The sequence below is a fragment of the Petromyzon marinus genome, chromosome 47, assembly GCF_048934315.1.
Source record: "Petromyzon marinus isolate PM22_M1 ecotype Great Lakes invasive population chromosome 47, UKy_Petmar_22M1.pri1.0, whole genome shotgun sequence".
Classification (NCBI taxonomy): Eukaryota; Metazoa; Chordata; class Hyperoartia; order Petromyzontiformes; family Petromyzontidae; genus Petromyzon; species Petromyzon marinus.
This window is the reverse complement of record NC_133713.1, coordinates 3,532,628-3,556,011: the sequence shown is the minus strand read 5'-3', so window position 1 is coordinate 3,556,011 and position 23,384 is coordinate 3,532,628. Positions and strand designations below refer to the sequence as shown.

Sequence of the window (23,384 nt, the reverse complement as noted above, 5' to 3'; positions counted from 1 at the left end):
CTGCTGGTGTAACCAGGAGGTTCCTACCAGTATGAACTTTCTCCACTCTGACACTGGGCCCTAAAGAAGGCTGATGTCTCTGGTGAAGACCAATCGGTTTCAAAGACAATGTTTATATAATTACCAGAGCATGTCTGTTTGCATGCTCCACCACAAGTACTGTGTGTGGTTAATGCGGACATGATTCCTTGCAAAATTTTTCTATTGTGTTTGAACATCTTAACAACTGTTCTATTGCCAGAAAGGATAACACCTATTCGTATTTTTTCGTAATCGAGAAGAATGCCCTTCCCCTGCTGCAAATAAAAGATTTGATTTCGAGAAGATGTCTTCTGGTTACAGCGGAACACCCCCCCCCACCGCCCCTCCTCTGTGTAGACTTTCTCATCTAAACTCAACAACTTCTAACTTGTATATTACCAGATAAACCCCACTGAAGTGAGGGAATGTTGTAGCGGCCATACGATCGAAACGCATGTTTCTGATGAGTAGGACAACTGGCACTTTGGACACACGGTGTAGGATGGACAACAGGGAATTTTAAAGTGTGTTGTTCGGAAAGACGGAATGAACCGGAGAGACCTAACAAAGAATGGCTTGACATGAAGCTATCGTGACTGCAGGAATCCATACTCTTTGTTTCTTTCCGGTAAAGTTACGTGGGTGGAAAAGAAAATAAATCACGACGTTTCGGGCGCTACACACAAGCATCCATCGTCAGGTGGGAAAGCATGGTCTGCTACTGAGGCAGACTGTTTTAAAAGGTTAAAAGGTCTAAAACATCATTAAAACATCATCCTTTGCCAGTACCAAAATGTAATAATAGGGTTTTTCCCCTTTTTTCTGGCAACAAAACGGAAACCTTTTTACAAGGATCCATGTTACTGCATTAACCACAATACCTGCAGTCAAAATGCAAACAAAAAACATACTATGATAATGATGCATTGTCCTTGAAACTGATTGGTCCACACCAAGGGACGGCTTTCTTTTGAGCCTCGACCCAATTGGTGCTCGACCAGATGACGCCTTTTGGCGTCGTCCTTGGTGTGGACCAATCAGTTTTAAGGACAATGCATCATATTATCATAGTATGTTTTTTGTTTGCATTTTGACTGCAGGTATTGTGGTTAATGCAGTAACATGAATCCTTGTAAAAAGGTTTCAGTTTTGTTGCCAGAAGAAAAAGGGGAAAAACCCTATTATGAGATCTAAAACAGTCTTGCCTCAGCAGCAGACCATGATTCCCGCTTGTGTGTGCGCCCGAAACGTCGCGATTTATTTTATTTTCTACCTACGTGACTTTACCGGAAGAAACAAAGAGAATGGCTTGACAAGTGCAGTGGACAGCCTGCGGGGCTCGCTGACCCCCACGGGGCTGGCTGACCCCCACGGGTCGTGATGATGGAATTTCGAAATGTGGTGGTAGGAGAGGCAGGGGCCAGAGAAACCCGCATTAATATATCACGGCGAGAGAACAAGCCAACTCCAAATATCTCAAACGTGTCAACATCTTATTCGTGCCATACCCTTATTACAGACCAATTAAGACCTTATTTGTCACCCTGCGCCCTTATAAATCTCAACGTTCATCCTACGAAGTCCCATCACAAGGGAGAAACACAAACAAATAAGACACAAATGTGCCTGTATTGAAACGGCTTTACGCCGTTCGTGGACCTGAAAACTCACTTTCCCTGTACAAGAATACGGGCTGAACCGTGCCGGTTGACAGCTTTGCAATATAACAGCAGGCGGCGTAGGGTGAGCGGGGTTCGGTGTCTTGAACTTCACGAAACCTCCTGACATGCAAGACGAGGGCGGTAACATCGCACAGCCACGGCGTGGCGAAGCCGCGGCCGCCATCTTACCTCGGGGTTACTGTTGAGCCGCGACGACGGACCCCGCGTCGCTGCTCGATGACGTCACCCCCACCGCCCCGGGGCTACACGGAAGCGGACGGGGAATTACACCCCCACCCCCCTGACCAAGATGGCCGCCAAAGTAGGTTGGAGAGGGAGGGGGTCATATACTTAGCTCTTTCGGTAAAGTCACGTTGAAGGGAAACAATAAAGTAATAAAATATATATAACAATAAAAATTCTCACGACGTTTCGACCATAACACAAACGGTCGTCATCAGGTGTGATCATCAGGTGTGATGACGACCGTTTGTGTTATGGTCGAAACGCCGTGAGAATTTTTATTGGTTTTATATACATTTTATTATTTTATTGTTTCCCTTCAACGTGACTTTACCGAAAGAGCTAAGAATATGAATTACTGCAGTCACGAAAGCTTTAAATCAAAATTTAGGGAGGGGGTCGTTTAGGGTCACGCTCCCCGCCGTTGCCTCAGCAACGACGGCGTCGAGGCGGAGTCTGCGCCGGTGTCGCTCCTCGGTCGTTTCCGTCGCCACGGGCGAGGCGGAGGGGGGAGGCTGCCGGGACTTCACCTGGGGTCGAACCCCACCGGCGATTAAAGCGCTCGCGGGTACGACTGCTGCGCGGAGGAGCCAGCACCACAGTCATCCACCCCAATCATTCACCCACCACTCACTCACCCACCACTCACCCCTCACTCACCCACCCCTCACTCACCCACCACTCACCCACCCCTCACTCACTCACTCACCCACCCCTCACTCACTCACCCACCACTCACTCACCCACCACTCACTCACCCCTCACTCACTCACCCAACCCTCACTCACTCACCCAACCCTCACTCACCCACCACTCACCCACCACTCACTCACCCACCCCTCACTCACTCACCCACCACTCACTCACCCACCACTCACTCACCCACCACCCACTCACCCACCCCTCACTCACCCCTCACTCACTCACCCACCCCTAACTCACTTATCAACCCCTCACTCACCCACCCCTCACTCACCCACCACTCACTCACCTACCACTCACTCACCCACCACTCACTCACCCCTCACTCACTCACCCCTCACTCACCCACCCCTCACTCACCCCTCACTCACCCCTCACTCACCCACCCCTCACTCACTCACCCCTCACTCACCCCTCACTCACCCACCCCTCACTCACCCCTCACTCACCCACCACTCACTCACCCACCCCTCACTCACTCACCCACCCCTCACTCACCCCTCACTCACTCACCCACCCCTCACTCACTTATCCACCCCGCACTCACTCACCCACCCCTCACTCACCCACCACTCACTCACCCACCACTCACTCACCCCTCACTCACTTACCCCTCACTCACCCACCCCTCACTCACTCACCCACCCCTCACTCACCCACCCAACTCACTCACCCACCACTCACTCACCCACCCAACTCACTCACTCACCCACCCCTCACTCACTCACCCCTCACTCACTCACTCACCCCTAACTCACTCACCCACCCCTCACTCACCCACCCACCACTCACTCACCCACCCCTCACTAACTCACCCATCACTCACTCACCCACCCAACTCACTCACTCACCCCTCACTCACCCACCACGCACTCACCCACCCAACTCACTCACTCACCCACCCCTCACTCACTCACCCACCCAACTCACTCACCCACCACTCACTCACCCACCCAACTCACTCACTCACTCACCCACCCCTCCCTCACTCACCCCTCACTCACCCACCACTCACTCACTCACCACTCACTCACCCATCACTCACTCACTCACCCCTCACTCACTCACCCACCCAACTCACTCACCCACCCCTCACTCACCCACCACTCAATCACCCACCCCTCACTCACTCACCCACCCCTCACTCACTCACCCACCCCTCACTAACTCACCCATCACTCACTCACCCACCCATCGCTAACTCATCCACCCCACTCACTCACCCATCACTCACTCAGTCCCCTTACTCACCCACCCCTCACTCACCCACCCACCTCTCACTCACTCACCCCACTCACCCACCCCTCGCTAACTCATCCACCCCACTCACTCACCCACCCCACTCACCCATCCACCGCTCACTCACCCACCCACCGCTCACTCACCCACCCCACTCACTCACTCACTCACCCCTCACTCACTCACCCACCCCTCACTCACCCCTCACTCACCCCTCACTCACTCACCCACCCCTCACTCACTTATCCACCCCTCACTCACTCACCCCTCACTCACCCCTCACTCACCCACCCCTCACTCACCCCTCACTCACCCACCACTCACTCACCCACCCCTCACTCACTCACCCACCACTCACCCACTCACCCACCCCTCACTCACCCCTCACTCACTCACCCACCCCTCACTCACTTATCCACCCCTCACTCACTCACCCACCCCTCACTCACCACTCACCCACCACTCACTCACCCACCACTCACTCACCCACCACTCACTCACCCCTCACTCACCCCTCACTCACCCACCCCTCACTCACTCACCCACCCCTCACTCACCCACCCAACTCACTCACCCACCACTCACTCACCCACCCAACTCACTCACTCAGTCACCCACCCCTCACTCACTCACCCCTCACTCACTCACCCACCCCTCACTCACTCACCCACCCATCACTCACCCCTAACTCACTCACCCACCCCTCACTCACCCACCACTCACCCACCCACCCACCACTCACTCACCCACCCCTCACTAACTCACCCATCACTCACTCACCCACCCAACTCACTCACTCACCCCTCACTCACCCACCACACACTCACCCACCCAACTCACTCACTCACCCACCCCTCACTCACTCACCCACCACTCACTCACCCACCCAACTCACTCACCCACCACTCACTCACCCACCCAACTCACTCACTCACCCACCCCTCACTCACCCCTCACTCACCCACCACTCACTCACCCACCACTCACTCACCCATCACTCACTCACTCACTCACCCCTCACTCACTCACCCACCCCTCACTCACCCACCCCTCACTCACTCACCCACCCCTCACTTACTCACCCACCCCCTCACTAACTCACCCATCACTCACTCACCCACCCATCGCTAACTCATCCACCCCACTCACTCACCCATCACTCACTCAGTCCCCTTACTCACCCACCCCTCACTCACTTACTCACCCCACTCACTCACCCACCCCTCGCTAACTCATCCACCCCACTCACTCACCCACCCCACTCACCCACCCACCGCTCACTCACCCACCCACCGCTCACTCACCCACCCCACTCACTCACTCACCCCTCACTCACTCACCCACCCCTCACTCACCCCTCACTCACCCCTCACTCACCCACCACTCACTCACCCACCCACCTCTCACTCACTCACTCACCCCACTCACCCACCCCTCGCTAACTCATCCACCCCACTCACTCACCCACCCCTCACTCACCCACCCCTCACTCACTCACCCACCACTCACTCACTCACCCACCACTCACTCACCCCTCACTCACGCACCCCTCACTCACCCACCCCTCACTCACTCACCCACCCCTCACTCACCCACCCAACTCACTCACCCACCACTCACTCACCCACCCAACTCACTCACTCACCCACCCCTCATTCACTCACCCCTCACTCACTCACCCATCACTCACTCACTCACCCCTAACTCACTCACCCACCCAACTCACTCACCCACCCCTCACTCACCCACCACACACTCACCCACCCCTCACTCACTCACCCACCCCTCACTAACTCACCCATCACTCACTCACCCACCCAACTCACTCACTCACCCACCCCTCACTCACTCACCCACCACTCACTCACCCACCCAACTCACTCACCCACCACTCACTCACCCACCCAACTCACTCACTCACTCACCCCACCCCTCACTCACTCACCCACCCCTCACTCACTCACCCCTCACTCACTCACCCACCACTCACTCACCCACCACCCACTCACCCATCACTCACTCACCCCTCACTCACTCACCCACCCACCCAACTCACTCACCCACCCCTCACTCACCCACCACTCACCCACCCACCCACCACACACTCACCCACCACTCACCCACTCACCCATCACTCACTCACCCACCCATCGCTAACTCATCCACCCCACTCACTCACCCATCACTCACTCAGTCCACTTACTCACCCACCCCTCACTCACCCACCCACCTCTCACTCACCCACCCACCGCTCACTCACCCACCCACCGCTCACTCACCCACCCCACTCACTCACTCACCCCTCACTCACTCACCCCTCACTCACTCACCCACCCCTCACTCACCCCTCACTCACCCACCACTCACTCACCCACCCACCTCTCACTCACTCACTCACCCCACTCACCCACCCCACTCACCCACCCACCGCTCACTCACCCACCCCACTCACTCACCCACCCCACTCACTCACCCCTCACTCACTCACTCACCCACCCCTCACTCACTCACCCACCCCTCACTCACTCACCCACCCCACTCACTCACCCCTCACTCACCCCTCACTCACTCACCCACCCCTCACTCACTCACCCACCCCACTCACTCACCCCTCACTCACCCACCCCTCACCCACCCACCCCTCACTCACCCACCCAACTCACTCACCCACCACTCACTCACCCACCCAACTCACTCACTCACCCACCCCTCACTCACTCACCCCTCACTCACTCACCCATCACTCACTAACTCACTCACCCCTAACTCACTCACCCACCCAACTCACTCACCCACCCCTCACTCACCCACCACACACTCACCCACCCCTCACTCACTCACCCACCCCTCACTAACTCACCCATCACTCACTCACCCACCCAACTCACTCACTCACCCACCCCTCACTCACTCACCCACCACTCACTCACCCACCCAACTCACTCACCCACCACTCACTCACCCACCCAACTCACTCACTCACTCACCCACCCCTCACTCACTCACCCACCCCTCACTCACTCACCCCTCACTCACTCACCCACCACTCACTCACACACCACTCACTCACCCATCACTCACTCACCCCTCACTCACTCACCCACCCACCCAACTCACTCACCCACCCCTCACTCACCCACCACTCACCCACCCACCCACCACACACTCACCCACCCCTCACTCACTCAACCCACCCCTCACTAACTCACCCATCACTCACTCACCCACCCATCGCTAACTCATCCACCCCACTCACTCACCCATCACTCACTCAGTCCACTTACTCACCCACCCCTCACTCACCCACCCACCTCTCACTCACCCACCCACCGCTCACTCACCCACCCACCGCTCACTCACCCACCCCACTCACTCACTCACTCACCCCTCACTCACTCACCCACCCCTCACTCACCCCTCACTCACCCACCACTCACTCACCCACCCACCTCTCACTCACTCACCCCACTCACCCACCCCACTCACCCACCCACCGCTCACTCACCCACCCCACTCACTCACCCCTCACTCACTCACTCACCCACCCCTCACTCACTCACCCACCCCTCACTCACTCACCCACCCCACTCACTCACCCCTCACTCACTCACCCCTCACTCACCCCTCACTCACTCACCCACCCCTCACTCACTCACCCACCCCACTCACTCACCCCTCACTCACCCACCCCTCACTCACTCACCCACCCCTCACTCACCCACCCAACTCACTCACCCACCACTCACTCACCCACCCAACTCACTCACTCACCCACCCCTCACTCACTCACCCCTCACTCACTCACCCATCACTCACTTACTCACTCACCCCTAACTCACTCACCCACCCAACTCACTCACCCACCCCTCACTCACCCACCACACACTCACCCACCCCTCACTCACTCACCCACCCCTCACTAACTCACCCATCACTCACTCACCCACCCAACTCACTCACTCACCCACCCCTCACTCACTCACCCACCACTCACTCACCCACCCAACTCACTCACCCACCACTCACTCACCCACCCAACTCACTCACTCACTCACCCACCCCTCACTCACTCACCCACCCCTCACTCACTCACCCCTCACTCACTCACCCACCACTCACTCACCCACCACTCACTCACCCATCACTCACTCACCCCTCACTCACTCACCCACCCACCCAACTCACTCACCCACCCCTCACTCACCCACCACTCACCCACCCACCCACCACACACTCACCCACCCCTCACTCACTCAACCCACCCCTCACTAACTCACCCATCACTCACTCACCCACCCATCGCTAACTCATCCACCCCACTCACTCACCCATCACTCACTCAGTCCACTTACTCACCTACCCCTCACTCACCCACCCACCTCTCACTCACCCACCCACCGCTCACTCACCCACCCACCGCTCACTCACCCACCCCACTCACTCACTCACCCCTCACTCACTCACCCACCCCTCACTCACTCACCCCTCACTCACTCACCCACCCCTCACTCACCCCTCACTCACCCACCACTCACTCACCCACCTCTCACTCACTCACTCACCCCTCTCACCCACCCCACTCACCCACCCACCGCTCACTCACCCACCCCACTCACTCACCCCTCACTCACTCACCCACCCCTCACTCACTCACCCACCCCTCACTCACTCACCCACCCCACTCACTCACCCCTCACTCACTCACCCCTCACTCACCCCTCACTCACTCACCCACCCCTCACTCACTCACCCACCCCACTCACTCACCCCTCACTCACCCCTCACTCACCCACCCCTCACTCACTCACCCACCACTCACCCACCCCACTCACTCACCCACCCCTCACTCACCCACCCCTCACTCACTCACCCACCACTCACTCACCCACCCCACTCACTCACCCACCCCTCACTCACTCACCCACCACTCACTCACCCACCCACACCCCTCACTGAATACGCGCGGGGCCATCTTGCTCAGGGCTTGGCACGATCATTAAGAGATAAAGAATATTGAAATAATATTTACCACGATATTAACCGCGACGAGAGAGAGAGACGCGTCGCAAAAGTGGCGGCATAAGAGATGCAGGCAGACACAACGAGTACCACTTTACTCTTTGCTTCTTTCGGTGAAGTCACGTAGGTATAAAATAAAATAAATCACGACGTTTCGGGCGCAACACAAGCGTCCGTCATCAGGTGGGAAAGCCTTGGTCTGCTGCTGAGGCAGACTGTTTTAAAAGGTTTGAAATGGGTCATGAAGAAGTGGCCGGGGCTGGTGATGTTAATGTGAGAAATTAGCATGTCACTGTAACATTGGCTATCCTTTGGAAGCGCTCGCCATATGAATGTGTAATTTCCACCTGGTTCAGGGCTATAAACGGGAGATTACCATTACCACGATGCTCATTTGAGCAATCGCTTTGACATTTGAACTAATGTATTAATACTGATATAATTAAACTGCTATCCACGATAATGATTGGTTCGATGGATGCCGGTTGCATGTTACCTGTCTTTACATATTACTATGTTTTCAACTGGTACTGTCAATGTCTAAGATCTCATCCAATCTCGAAAGCTAAGAAAATTTTAGTGTAGTAATGCTTTCAACCGTACATAACAGGTTTTCACAGGCCCTCGCAGAAAATAAAATTTTACGATGTTGGCATTTCGCTGGGCATCTGTGGACAAAGAGCTTTATAGCTCATCGGATTATCTTGCGGTATAAATAAATATTCAGATTCTGAGCTCCAGAACGTCGACGCAGGAAATTAATTCCAAATGCATAAATTATAATGTGGCAGATGAGTGTGGTGAAGAACATGGATGACGCAAAATCAATGAGACCCCTTTGACCAGGAGAGGTAGACCGAGAGCAGCTATCTTGAGCTGTTACTGCTAAACTCTTGGGTTCGAATCTAGTAAATTGCTTGGGATTAAACAACTAACTGTTTAACACGTAGGTTTTTTCACACCTGATGACGACTGTTTGTGTTATGGTCGAAACGTCGTGAGAATTTTTATTTTTTATATATTTTTTATTATTTTATTGTTTCCCTTCAACGTGACTTTACCGAAAGAGCTAAGAATATGAATTACTGCAGTCACGAAAGCTTTAAATCAAAATTTAGTCAGGGTTGTCAAGTAAACAGAACGTGGCCAATTCGTCACTAGTACAGCACTAACCGGTGTGTCGGAGAGCCAAGCCACAACATTTACAATCTGAGTACGACGTTTCGCCAGTAATTACAACTAGCTTCATCAGGTGACAGCCAGATTTGTGGAGAAGTCTTCACTGTTTCCTGCCTTATATAGAGGCGTAGATGTGGTGACCACGCAGCTGCGCTCTTGCACAAAGGAATGATGGGGAGGGGGGATTGCTGAGGCAACGTACATGATGCATGTGCATTATGCGAGCCCTTTGATCTTGTCCTTCCTGTCTATTGTGTTTATTTAAATAGCCCTACCAACGGTAATCCCTATTGAAGTACGCTGCCCTTTGTAGGCATGCATTTACATAATGTATTACTGTATTTGATTATTCGCTTCAACGCAGCACTAAGACGGTAGCTATCCGAACGTTTAAAGTTATTTTTATTTCTTTCAATTTCCATAGATTCTCTAATTAGTCTTGGCCAGAAGTAGCTAGTTTTGCACAAAACTTCAACATCAAAATCAATTGAGTGTCCTTGTTGGCACGCGTGTTCTGGTACTGCTGACAAGGACGCTCAACTAAGTGCCTGAGAGTTAATGGTCTCAGCCCCACCGTCAAGGACTGCGCCAAAAAAATCCCGTAGCATTCACTTCAGTTTTGGGGTTTCAGGTCGCTCTGTGATACCTTAAGGGGCCGTTCGCTAACACAAAAAGTTGTACTGCTGTGAGAGATCCCAGTGGATACTTCATCACATGACATGACGCCGAGGGCACATTTGTGACGATATTGTGTAACTTGCCACACACAAAAGATCATTATTTTTACCAGGCACACGTGACTGCATTGACTGGAGTGTCCTGCTCCCATTGCCAAGGCTTGGCTGCCCGACTATGGTGGGGAAGATCAAAAAGAGCGGTGCAAATGCGAGGCGAGGAAAAGGAGGTAAGGCGGCAGGAGCGGCGGACGCTGGCGTCGTGCTGAAGAGATTCCTGCGCACGTACGACAAGCACTGCGCCGCCACGGAGAGCACGCCCAGCGCGCCACTGCGCCTCGTCCTGAAGGCGCACGCTGACGCGGGTACGCTCGTCAACAAGGTGAGTGGCCGGTGGCCTCGATGTGAACGTGAACGCGGTCTCGTGCGTGCTGCCCGGCAGTCTCACTGACCGCCGGCGATGTGTCAGTTTGTTGTAGCACAAGCAGACGGGAGTATCGGGCCCTCAGTCCTGCTCCAGCCTTTGCTTTTGACCATCCGAGATGAGCGCTACATGCAAGGGAAGGAACTCTGCGTCTTGGACATTCCGCTCACCAACCAGGACGTCGCTGAACTGGTATCGTTACAAAGTGCGCTTGTACCACTGCGTTGTTTCACATTTGCGTGGGCGTTATATTGGAAGTGGATTTAGAATGATGTCCTATTATTCTTTTCTTTTTTTAAACAATCTGGATTTTACTTAAGCCATTAATTTCAGCCTAGTCTTTCCGGAACTGCAACCCAAAAAATATTTCCGCACCTGGCACACCACATCCATCATACCTCTCACTATAGTCTCGGTTACAAATCAGATACCTACTGCAGTCTACCTGTGACCCAGAACATATTAATACTCTTCAGGTCTTTCGGTAAAGTATTCAGTGATACGTATTCAGTGATACATTAGGCCCCACGTACACATGTGCAGCCTCTGTGTGCGTGTGAACTTTTCCTATCAGTCCTTGCTCCTGGAGATGCGGGGCAAGACGTGGTACCCGTTTGCACGTCTCGTGCTGTCCGACTGCGCGCTGGACGTGTGGTCGATGGGGCGGCTAGCTCGGGCCCTCAGGACCAGCATTCTAACTCACCTGCATCTCGACTACAACAGGTACGCTGTGTGTTCTCCACTCTTCCGTTGTCCGCAGGCACACGCCAAACATGAGATTCATACCAGCCTTCTTCTTCGTCCCGGCTTGTTTCCCACTCATATAGACTCTGCTTTTATAGTCCTCATTCTCCACTCATTCCTGTGCTGGGCCATCATCTCCACATCTATTACACAGTCCTTCATATCCTGGCTCACCACTTAAAACCACCTATTTCTAGGCCTGCCCTGGTGCTTCCATGTTCATCACCTCTCTTCCAAAGTGGTTTTCCTCTCTTATTATTTGGGTCTTTCGGTAAAGTCACGTAGATAGGTTCAAAGAAAAAAAGAAAAAACTACGACGTTTCGATTGCAACACAAGCGTTCGTCATCAGGAAGAGGGGGTTAGCTTCTAAAGGCAAACTGTTTATAAAGGTTTGAAATTCGGCGTAGCCCAAATGTTAGCAGCCAATGTTAATGTAAGTGGTGGGCAGCGACCGCGACGGTGGTGAGTTTTCCACCAATCAAAGGGCTGTCAAGTAAAAATTAGCATGTTAATGTAAAATCGTTGAGCGGCCTCCACGGCCAGCGCCCTGAGGTGGCTGTGTTAATGTGAGAGATTAGCATGTTAATGGAAGACCGCAGAGCAGCAACCTCGAGCTCGCAAATCACTTCTCTAATTTGTCTATGTCTTTGTAAATGCATACCAGACTGTCAAACCAAACTCACTGCATGTTCTCTCGCTGCCCTGCTCACTGCCCGTTCCCCTTGTGCCGTCGCCGTAGGATTGGAGACACCGGTGCCCTTGCACTGGTCCAGGGCTTAGCCGGAAATGCCCAGATGCTGTCCCTGAGCCTGTGCTACTGTGGGCTGGGCCCGCCGAGCGGCGCACCCCTGGCCTCCCTCGTCACCAGCACCGCCATCGTGTGAGTGGGTGTAGGGCCATCGCGTACATCTGTCGACGATGAGATGGCTCGCTCCAGCGTTGTCCTCCAGACAGTCTCGTCCCTTCACCTGATGAAGGCCGCTTGTGTTGTGGCCGAAACGTCGTGAGAATTTTATCGTGTTATTTTATTTTCTCAATTTATTATTTTATTCTCATTCTACGTGACTTTACCGAAAGAACCAAAGAAGATGGCAGGGTGTGGCTGACGAGGCTAGGTGGCGGTCCAACGCACAGCCTGGCAATGTATGTATGTTGAACTTCTTTCGCATCGTACGTAACCAGCCGTGCTAATCGGAGGTTCTGCTGCAAGGCTGCCACTGTGTCACGGACCTGCAGGTATCACGTACTATTCGTGTATGTGACGAGGCCGTCATGATTTTCACTGCACTCGGCCAGCAGAGGGAAGCACTGCACAGGCAGTGGCCTAGAAGATGGCCGAAGTCATAACACTAAAATCCTAGCTTGCAAAAATATCTTCATTTCTCAACCATGTGTAGGGTGAAGTCGCTGTGTTACTCAGCAAGGGAAGTCAACAGTGGGTTTCCTGTTGGTCGACTTGTCCCCGTCATGGGAATGTGCAATTTCCACCACTGGCTGAGGACTGCAAACGTGCTGAGCTACTCCTCTGTGCTCATTTGAACAGGAAATCTCTTTGACTTATTGACTTGATTGTAAGGGCTGGTGATAATGCAATGTTGGCTCGTTCGTCTCAGCGAGGTGTATCTGGATGGCAATGACCTGCGATGCGAAGGGGCGACGGAGCTCGTCCGGCCACTCGTGGAGCACGCGGAGCGTGTAGCTGCCACTCGTCCGCGCCTGGATGTCGGGGATGGTGAAGACCTGGCCAAGCAGCTGCTTGATGGTGAGAAACCCTCACCGCTAAGCAAGGATCACACATGATGACTGCAATTCTGTTAGGGGAGCATTTGTAGGTGAGCCTGATATCGACGTTACGTGTTAGATTTTGGATGTGGCGACTCGGATAAAGAAACGCCAAAGTTATTCACAGTGACAGAACACTTTTTGCGAAATTTTTATTGGATAAATAAATGCATAAATATGAATGGATAGATCGTGGCTGCTGATCATACATGTTTTGGTGGCATTTGTCATTTACAAGCCCTTGATTGTAATAGGAGTGCAGGCAGTGCCAATGCTAGATTACACTGTAACTGGCCAAGCCCAGCACTTCCTCAGCAACAAGTTAACCGCCCAGTCATTGCTTCACTGGGCCTGCCCCTTGGGAAGCAGGGTGGCAAAGTCATAACACTTCGTAAAAAAGTTCTAGGTTCGATTCCTGACTGGTGCCTATTTGTGTGGCCTCTGTATGTTCTCCCCCTGTTCTGCATGGATTTCCTCCGGGTTCTCCGTGTTCACGCGGAAGTAAAAAATAAACAAAGTCACTGGCGTTAGATAACCATCCCAATGCAAGGCCCTCCGGAAAAAAAAAGTCTTCAGGCTCAGTGAGGCTATCCTGAGTAAAAAAGTTATAATTATGATTACTCATAATAGAGGTTTTTTTTGTTAGATTGCATAAATATAAATGTGTCGTTAAACCAGGCATCACCCAACACAGCCAGTTAGTAGGATTTGTCACGTCAACAAAACATTCCAATTCGTGACTATTACAGCACATCGGTGTGTTGGAGAGTAAAATCCTCAACATTTACAGTTCGAGTACGACGTTTCGCCAGTAATTGCAACTAGCATCATCAGGCGACAACCAGATTTGTGGAGAAATCTTTCTGTTTCGTTCTTAACGAAACAGTAGGATTTACTCGATCTAACCCAAAAGACCTCTATTATGGATAATATTGGTCGTGAAAGCCTATGTGTTAAATTGACTAACCTATATGGGGAGGATACTTGTCTTCAAATTATGATAACTATCTGTTGCATTCCCTAGCACCGGACAAATCGGGCGTGCGGTCAGCTGTGTCGCTACTGGATGAGGGTGAGCAGCCGGCGCAGGTCCCTGTCGACCCCAGCGGCAGCTCCATCGCGAAGCGGAAGAAGTCTAGGAGAGGTAGCGTGATGCCCCCATCTCCGACAACACAAGAACCTCCAAAATGCGTGGCATTTAGACACCGTGTAAATAGATGCTATATCAATTTGAATTGTAGTGTGTGGAGCCAAAGCAGTGTTCACAGTGTGTGTATTCATACCGCACCATGAAAAACACAGGGGGGGTCGGGTTACCAGCTAAAAAAAGAGCCGATGTTGAAATCATGCTGATGCTGTAGGAACTTTGATTAAAACAATGTGTGGGTTAACTATTACGCATGCGTAGCGAAGTGTTGTTTCATTGGTTACTAAAGTTTTTTTACGCACGCAATACTTGCGACGAATGGTGTGTGTAGGAATCGGTCATGTTTTTTTTAATTTGTATACAAGGTGTGTAATAGGGTCACATGACCCCTCCGGTCACTAGAGGCTCTCCACCACGATTGGCAATTGAACTGCAAAGGGGGCAAATAATTGGATTCCTGGTTACGAGTATGATTTTAATTTACAGGCCTCTGAGCAATTCACCCAGAATGCATCCTACAGCGTGAGATCTTAGAAGATAAGCAGATTTGAGCTTGGCTAGTGTTTGGATGGGTTGTTTATAGGCCGCCGTGGGACTCTGTGATGGACAGCAGAGGGCAGTGCAGAAAAATCCATTGTTCTTCTTTGGTTCTTTTGGTAAAGTCACGTAGAATGAGAATAATATAATAAATTGATAAAATAAAATAACACAATAAAATTCTCACGACGTTTCGGCCACAACACAAGCGGCCGAAACGTCGTGAGAATATTATTGTGTTATTTTATTTTATCAATTTATTATTTTATTCTCATTCTACGTGACTTTACCGAAAGAACCAAAGGAGATGAATCCTTGCAGTCACGAAAGCTTTAAATCGAAAAATCCATTGTTGTGTTCCACTGCTGTGCTTCCACATCTATGCTATCCACCTTCACCAACGCACACTGCCTGGCATGGCGAAGTACGGTGAAATAAACCCCACGACCCGCACTCCGTTGGGAGGCCCTCGTCCACCACCGCCGGATTGACATTGGTGTGTTGTACGTGTCCATGCACACGATAGTGGCCGCGTGCCGCACGCGTGTTAAGTGAAGTCTGTGACGGTGACGTCCGTGTGAACGTGCAGGGGCTCGGAGGAAGAAGAAGGGCCCTGAGAAGGCTGAGGTGGGGCCCTGGCTGCGCAAGCTGCACCTGTCAGACAACGGGATTGACGGGCTGGGCGCAGGCAGACAGACGGCACCGCTCGACTTCTCGATGTTGCTCGCCAGGTGAGGAGGCCACGGCCAACGGCTGCGGCACAGCTATCGAGCGTGCACGCGTGGCGGGCGGCAACTGCAGCGGGGCCCGCGGCTCACAGAGGCCCCGGCGCCAGACTACGAAGAGGAAGGGAATTTGACAGGTGGCCCACGTTTCATGAATTGTACCAAGACCCATGCCAAATACGCGACGTCACCGCCATCACCCGCAAAACCATGCTCAATCTGCCTTGGGCACAGCAGGTACTGGGCATGGAATGATTAATCGATTATAAACGATTTCATGCTGATGCATCGTGCATGTGAGAATGGATTGTTTGATTATTTTTAGTTGTACGTGATTGGTTTCAGTTTGAGTTTATTTATTTATTTTGGTATAGCCCTGTGAGCCATTCGGCTCTTGAATCAGGTGCAACCACAACAAACAAAAAACACGAACAAGAAAAACATCTTAAAGTGACTATGTGACTGTGCAAACAGAAAATCCATGAAAAAAACAGCAAAATATTCCTGAAAAAAGCACCGTGAGTGAGTGAGGGGTGGGTGAGTGAGGGGTGGGTGGGTGAGTAAGTGGACTGAGTGAGTGATGGGTGAGTTAGTGAGGGGTGGGTGAGTGAGTGAGGGGTGGGTGAGTGAGGAGTGAGGGGTGGGTGGGTGAGTGGGATGGATGAGTTAGCGAGGGGTGCGTGAGTGAGTGAGTGGTGGGTGGGTGAGTAAGTGGTGGGTGAGTGGTTGGTGGGTGAGGGGTGGGTGGGTGAGTGAGTGAGTGAGTGGTGGGTGAGTGAGTGATGGGTTCATAGTTTCATAGTTTAGTTTCATTTATTTGGTATAGCCCTGTGAGCCATTCGGCTCTTGAATCGGGTGCAACCGCAACAAACAAAAACATGAACAAGAAAACATCTTAAAGTGACTATGTGACTGTGCAAACAGAAAATCCAGGAAAAAACATTAAAATATTCCTGAAATAGCACCGTACACCAACGCTGTGTGCAAAAATCCCAGTGGGATGCAAGTCAAACAACAACAACCACAAGACAACTTAGATTAAGGCCACCAGTCTAACTCCGTACTACAATAAAAACAAACATGTCCAAACCAAAAAACTTTTCGAAATCACCAAAAAATAAAGCCATAATTGCACTGTAACAGTGATCACAGGGACTGTGACCGAATTTTTATAATGCTCCATAAACCACTATTAAAATATAATTGATTCTGGAATTGAATCGTGACCCTGAGTAATAACAAGCCATCCGATTGCGGGGAGGTGAATCTTTACATACCGAGTGGCTGTACAAGGCCGCGGAGAATATTTTTTGTTTTAATTTATCCAAGATAACAACAATGAGTCTCAAGACCCTTCTCCAGAAGGTTCCTGCATTGGGAAGTTTGTCCCAATCCTTTTGGAGGCGTATTCTGCATACCGGAATCCATGTCACAGCCTGTGCCTGAAAGAGTTCAGGACTGCTGTAGTAAAGCAGGCAGTGGCTTTGCGAGTGATGGCAATGTATGGGTTCCCTGTGTCTCACAACACGATCGCTTACCTGCTCCAGCAGCAATCAGGGGGGTGCTATTGCAGTGGTCCACTTTGCCTGGTGTCAAGCGTTGGCCCCTGAGGCACTACCTGTGTCAACTCGGCAGGTTGATCCGCCTGTCAGACGCCCTGCAGGAGCTTGACCTGGACGACAACGACGTGGGGGAGCTCGGAGGACGGCAGATCCTGGAGGCGCTAAAGCAGCGGAAGGAAGGTGCAGAGCGACAACATGCGGGGCCGTGTGTAGCCGTCATTGTTAATAGCGTTACGAAAGATGTTTTTTCAGGAGGGTCCTGCCGCGTATTCGCAGGAGGGAGGCGATATTGTTGTTATGCGTGATTCCAACTGAGTACTTTGTAGGTAAGTTTTCACACTGTGTGGGTTAATTAGCTATGGGAAGAAACCGGAGAGCCTGGAGGAAATCCATGCAGAACAGGGGGAAAACATAGAAACACCACACATAAATGGGCCTTAGTCGGTAATCGAACCCAGGCCCTTGCTGTGTTGCACGAGTGTCACCACTGTGCCACCCTTATGGCCGGTGGAAGAGTTTTTCCTACAGTCCTGAATGCATTGTGTGATTTGACCACTTTTGACCTCATCAGGTTTAGCCAATGAATGTAAACTACATCCCATATGAGTGATATGAAGCCTTCTGAGGCTTTGCCTTCCACCACCCGGTCACTTTGGCCACGTAAAATGTACCCATTTCGTGTAAACGGGGTGGCCACTTGTGAGGTTGTACATAGTTCATCAATAGCGTAGGTCCCTGGCTCCTTCTGGTGGGAATGAGCCCTGACTGGACTGAAAGACAAGTGAGGTTTCCTCTGTGTGAGGCTTGTTAAATGCAGATGTTGATCTCACACAGCTACCTAGTTGCATGTTCCCTTTCTCTTTTCATTATTACTACTACGCTTGTTTACCAGGAAAGCCTCACTGGATCTCATGACTCTCTTTGAGGAGGCTTCTGCCAAGTTGTTCAGAGTAGGGGGGGGGGGGTGATGATCGCCACGTTTGTTTTCAAGGAGTAACTTTGTCCCCGCAGCAAAGCGGCTGCCCATCAAAATGAGGGTGACGGCACGGATGAGCCCAGACACATTCAGCGCCATCCTCAAGTACAGTGGGAAGGTGAAGAAAGCCAGGAGAGGCAAGAAGAAGGTGAGCTGCGACCAATCGTTCCGTTGACCCTCAACCAGCGGTGGGGAACATGTGACCCACAGGCCAGATGCGACCCACAACTTAATTTCCCACGGCACACAGCCATGTGAGGCCGACCACTTTTGAAAGAGCCTGCAAGTGATGTTTCTCCGTCGCTGCAAGCTATCTTGGCCGCACTAGTAGGGTACTCGAGAAGGAATATTTTTAACCTGGCAACAACACTCTGATTATAATTGTCGTACTCTCAGTCACTCTGCCACTGCAAGGGCCTCTTTATACTCGGTCGACGCTCGCGTTATTTTTGGCATTATTGGACAACGCTGATCTGTAGCAGTATGGAAAGGTTCCTCACCCCTGACTTAAACCCTAACCCTGACCCCGTTTAAGCTTTCTATATATGCATACAACACGCCTAAAAGCCCAAGCACATTAAGTTGTGAAGTTATGATTTAAATGTGATTAAAAGTCTCATGTCAATAACCGTGAATTAACTTTAGTCATTAACTTCACTTACACTGTCTTTTCAGAAAAAGAAGTGAACGGCGTTCCTACCGTCGCAGAAACCTCCACAGGAAGTGCTGCTGCACATGTTTGTGGTGGTCACGCTCACAGTAGGTTTGACTGGTCGGTGTCCCTTTTTAGAGTTGTACATTTCTATTTTTATACACGTGTAAGAATATTGCAGTCTGAAAATGTGAATCCAAGCACTTTTACCAGTCCTAAACTTCTTCATGTACCTGCACGGCCTCTGTAGAGGAGCCAACATCCGGTGTTTCAATGGTGTCAAACAGTGCGCCACCCTAATTACGCCACGGAATGCTGGCGGCGATAAAATAACTCTGACTGTGTCTGTAGCCATGTGACTGCGTAACTCAAGACTGTCTTTAAAAATATAAGTTCTCGATGTGCCTTCCAAGTAACACCAATGAGTATTGGTGTTACGCACTGAAAAATCTGCGGTTGTTGTGAACGGGACACACATAGTATTCCCGAGTATATGTTTCAGGCTCTACCACAATTATGGTGATGTTTACATGTTTTTTTATAGCTTGCAGGGGAAATAAAAATGGGGTTATTTTTTTATAATCGCCGGTTAAGAGTGCACAGATTGCAGTGTAGCTTGTGGACTTTAATAAAAAGCAATAAAATGTAGTTGAAATGAAGGGTGAAGGATTTACACAGCACAAAGTTCAGCTTGTCTTATAGCCTAGTGAATATAATTGTTTTTTCATATTTACAAACATATCGCACATATCAACACAATGCATTGATGGTGAATCGCAATTGTGTACTGTAGGGATGTGTTTAATATTAATCTGAAAAATCTAAATGTCAGCCTGCAAGCCAGGTCTGAGCACCTTGGTGTCATTTGGGCTGGAAATATAAATGAATTGCTGGCGGAACTCACAAATTAATCATATCCCATCTCTACATCTGAACTGTACCCCCTCTCTACATCTGAACCAGACCCCCTCTCTACATCTGAACCAGACCCCCTCTCTACAACTGAACCAGACCCCCTCTCTACAACTGAACCAGACCCCCTCTCTACATCTGAACCAGACCCCCTCTCTACAACTGAACCAGACCCCCTCTCTACAACTGAACCAGACCCCCTCTCTACATCTGAACCAGACCCCCTCTCTACAACTGAACCAGACCCCCTCTCTACATCTGAACCAGACCCCCTCTCTACATCTGAACCAGACCCCCCCCTCTCTGCATCCCCAACTGAGCCTGATCGAAAGGGAGGTGCTGGGTGGATGTGAGCATTGACGAATAAAGAAATAAAAATCGCCTATCTCAGCACAATCATACCGACTATGATCACCCAGGAATGTCTGTCCTTAAAGCTCGTGACGTCACTCCACATCGACCAGCCCCCCTCATTAATATTAATAAGCAGGTGACGTCCTTCAAATTGATATCCCCCCCACTAATAATCCTTAGCGGGTGACGTCACTCAACATCGAACAGCCCCCCTCATTAATAATCATAAGGTGCACTCCTCTTCATAATAATTATCGGCTGACGTCACTCCACATGGGGGGCCGAGGCGCCTCCTCCCCCTCCTCGGCGTCAACTTACAACCCTCACTACAAAGGCAGAACCCTCACGTCACGTGATCTCCATAACGCTGTTGAGACATCAAAGTAAAAAGGACGTCATGATGAACAAGGGATTATAACATTGTTGGTTCTTTCGGTAAAGTCACGTAGAAGGGAAACAATAAAATAATAAAAATATAAAACATTTCTCACGACGTTTCGACTGCAACACAAGCAATCATGTGAAAACCACAACAAGAAAAATTGAAAAAGGTGGTGGTTTTTTAACGTTAGCACCACGGAGAGCGATTTGACAGTTTGTTCAGATGGACGAGTCCATCTATGCTGGGAAAAGAGGGGGGAGACGAAAAATAATGGATGCGGTCTGAAAGCCACCTTAAGTGTGATCAATCAATTAAGACCCGAAATGGTTTATCAAATCCTTCCAATGATTGCTAAGCCAGAATCCATCTTCTCGGTTGAAATTGTCTCTGTGTTTGTATATGTGGATAGCCTCATGAACGAATCTCTCATGGTAGCCAGATGGCTTGCAAAGAACCTCTGTCCACATAATATTCAATACTCTAAGACATCCAGTGTATGTTTTCCAATGGGCGCCACAAATGTATAAAACTAATTTTATTGGATTTGAACGCGGAGTTTATTAATAGGTTGGAGCCGCTGATGTGGCTAATAAGTTCTAAAGTCTGCCGCTCAAGCAGCCTGCAGGGCAGCACAAGGTAGCAGCCTGCAGGGCAGCACAAGGTGGCAGCCAGCATTTTGCAGCAGCCGGATATCCGGTTATCCCGATTACCTACTTTCCCAAAATTCAGGGGGGCTAAGCCCCCCCCCCAGCCCCCCCTGTGGCTCCGCCCCTGTATGTGGGTATATTCGCAGACCTTTTGCACAATGCTACCTGTGTTTATTTCCCGTGTACTGTTTGGAAGATTGGGCCCACGATGGATACTTGTGAATTATACGTATAAGAGATATCCTGCACAGTAAAACCTTGGGTTGCGAGCATAATTCGTCCCGGAAACGTGTTTGTAATCCAAAGCGCTCGTAGATCAGTTGTGATCACGTGACGCTCGGCAGACGTATACGTACTACTCGTATTGCAAGACCTCGCTCGTTTATCAAATTAATATTTATTAAAAAAATTTGCTCGTCTTGCAAAACACTCGCAGACCAAGTTACTCGCAATCCAAGGTTTTACTGTATATGGATATGTATACATATTCTATCCTCCACGACACTTTTCGCTGGTTGCTTCTGCTTCGACGCAGTCAGGTTCAACATTTCATTGGCCACAGCGTCCCGGCTCATTCCGGCAATGTTCGGCAAGGAAACACAGCCACCTCAAAGGGATTCAAGACGAGGAGAGTTTCCTTTAGCAATAAGCAGCGCTTCATTGTTTGCGGAGCAGTGCCATCGTTAAACGGCGTCAACCGAGTGACGTGAATTCGATTCCCGTGCAGGCCTGACATCAGTGAGTAGTTATAGGTGTTACCGGTCTTGTCTGCCCCCCCCCCCCCGGGTGCGGTGAAGTATGGTCGAACAACCCTCGTGACGAGACAGACTGGCGGTGGGGGAGGGGGTAGAGGGGAGACCTTCACCATTGGACTGACCACGGACTGCGTTTAATTTCTATTTCACTTTGATAGCGATGGGCAGGAGGGAGGCATGAATGGGTGGGGTTTTAAGACAGATTTCAGTTCTGTGGCGTCTCCACCACAGATCTCGGTAGAGAGACCCTGGTAAGTCCTGCGCTAGAGAGAGGAGAGAGAGAAGAGACGGTGCTTTGGCCTGGGGCTGTGTGGACGTGCCTGATTGTGGAGCTGTGTGAGCGCGCTGGAAACACGTGCTGTTTTGGACGCACCTGGGCAGACACTGCGATGAGTTTCACATCACAGAGTGGTACAGCATTGGCACTATTAATACATTAAAAAAACCCAGTTTTTCCAGTGTCGTACCAATTAATCACACAAATACAGTATATTTTATTTAGACTTTAAACTTTCGTGGCTGCAGGAATTCATATTCTTGGTTATTTTGGTAAAGTCACGTAGATAGAAAACAAATACAAATTTAAAGTAAAAAACCCACGACGTTTCGATCGCAACACAAGCGGTCTTCTTCAGGTGGAAGACCGCTTGTGTTGCGATCGAAACGTAGTGGGGTTTTTTTTGTTTTAATTTAGATTTTTGTTTTCTATCCACGTGACTGTACCGCAAGAACCAAGAATACAGTATATTTTCATTATTTCGCTGCTATAAATTGCCGCATGATAAGCCACTTAGTTGAACTATCATTTGTGGCAAGGTTGCTTCTGAAAAATAAACTAATAGCTCAGTGGGCTATACGGTGCACTCCGATCGGTGTTTTGTATCGTTATAACGTTCTGACCCCGTGCCCCTACTGGACAGCTGTGAAAGAGCTTCATAGCTCATCGGATTTCTCCTGCAGCACAAATAAAGATTCTGATTAATAAAAACTCTGATTCCATAATGCGAGTGTTTTATTTGGGGCGTTAGATCGCGTATGAAATATAA

General features: G+C 50.6%; 1 protein-coding gene across 4 annotated transcripts; it reads left to right on the top strand.

The window, feature by feature from the left end:
• The first annotated feature begins 1,687 nt into the window (after positions 1-1,687).
• LOC116952534 (ribonuclease inhibitor-like) lies at positions 1,688-23,332 on the top strand. 4 transcript variants are annotated; one of them, XM_032971957.2, is made up of 11 exons: positions 1,688-2,493; positions 10,855-11,120; positions 11,208-11,354; positions 11,737-11,885; positions 12,647-12,787; positions 13,521-13,669; positions 14,714-14,833; positions 15,963-16,104; positions 17,734-17,840; positions 18,672-18,784; positions 19,312-23,332. In XM_032971957.2, exons 2-11 carry the CDS (start codon positions 10,917-10,919, stop codon positions 19,321-19,323), a joined length of 1,284 nt encoding a protein of 427 aa, XP_032827848.2. In that variant the 5' UTR covers positions 1,688-2,493; positions 10,855-10,916; the 3' UTR covers positions 19,324-23,332. The 4 variants fall into 4 exon arrangements, with proteins under 4 accessions (XP_032827848.2, XP_032827846.2, XP_075930412.1 ...); XM_032971955.2 differs by having other exon boundaries at positions 1,689-2,493; positions 10,901-11,120; XM_076074297.1 differs by lacking the exon at positions 1,688-2,493 and adding an exon at positions 8,881-9,068 and having other exon boundaries at positions 10,901-11,120.
• Positions 23,333-23,384: the final 52 nt, after the last annotated feature.

What these genes read in the sequence shown, in the direction of transcription:
- LOC116952534 (XM_032971957.2), top strand. Translation starts at nt 10,917, where the DNA reads ATGGTGGGGAAGATCAAAAAGAGCGGTGCAAATGCGAGGCGAGGAAAA. An exon ending in CTGCATCTCGACTACAACAG is followed by an intron (nt 11,886 to 12,646) that starts GTACGCTGTGTG and finishes CCGTCGCCGTAG; the next exon opens with GATTGGAGACACCGGTGCCC. An exon ending in TTCTCGATGTTGCTCGCCAG is followed by an intron (nt 16,105 to 17,733) that starts GTGAGGAGGCCA and finishes TCAACTCGGCAG; the next exon opens with GTTGATCCGCCTGTCAGACG.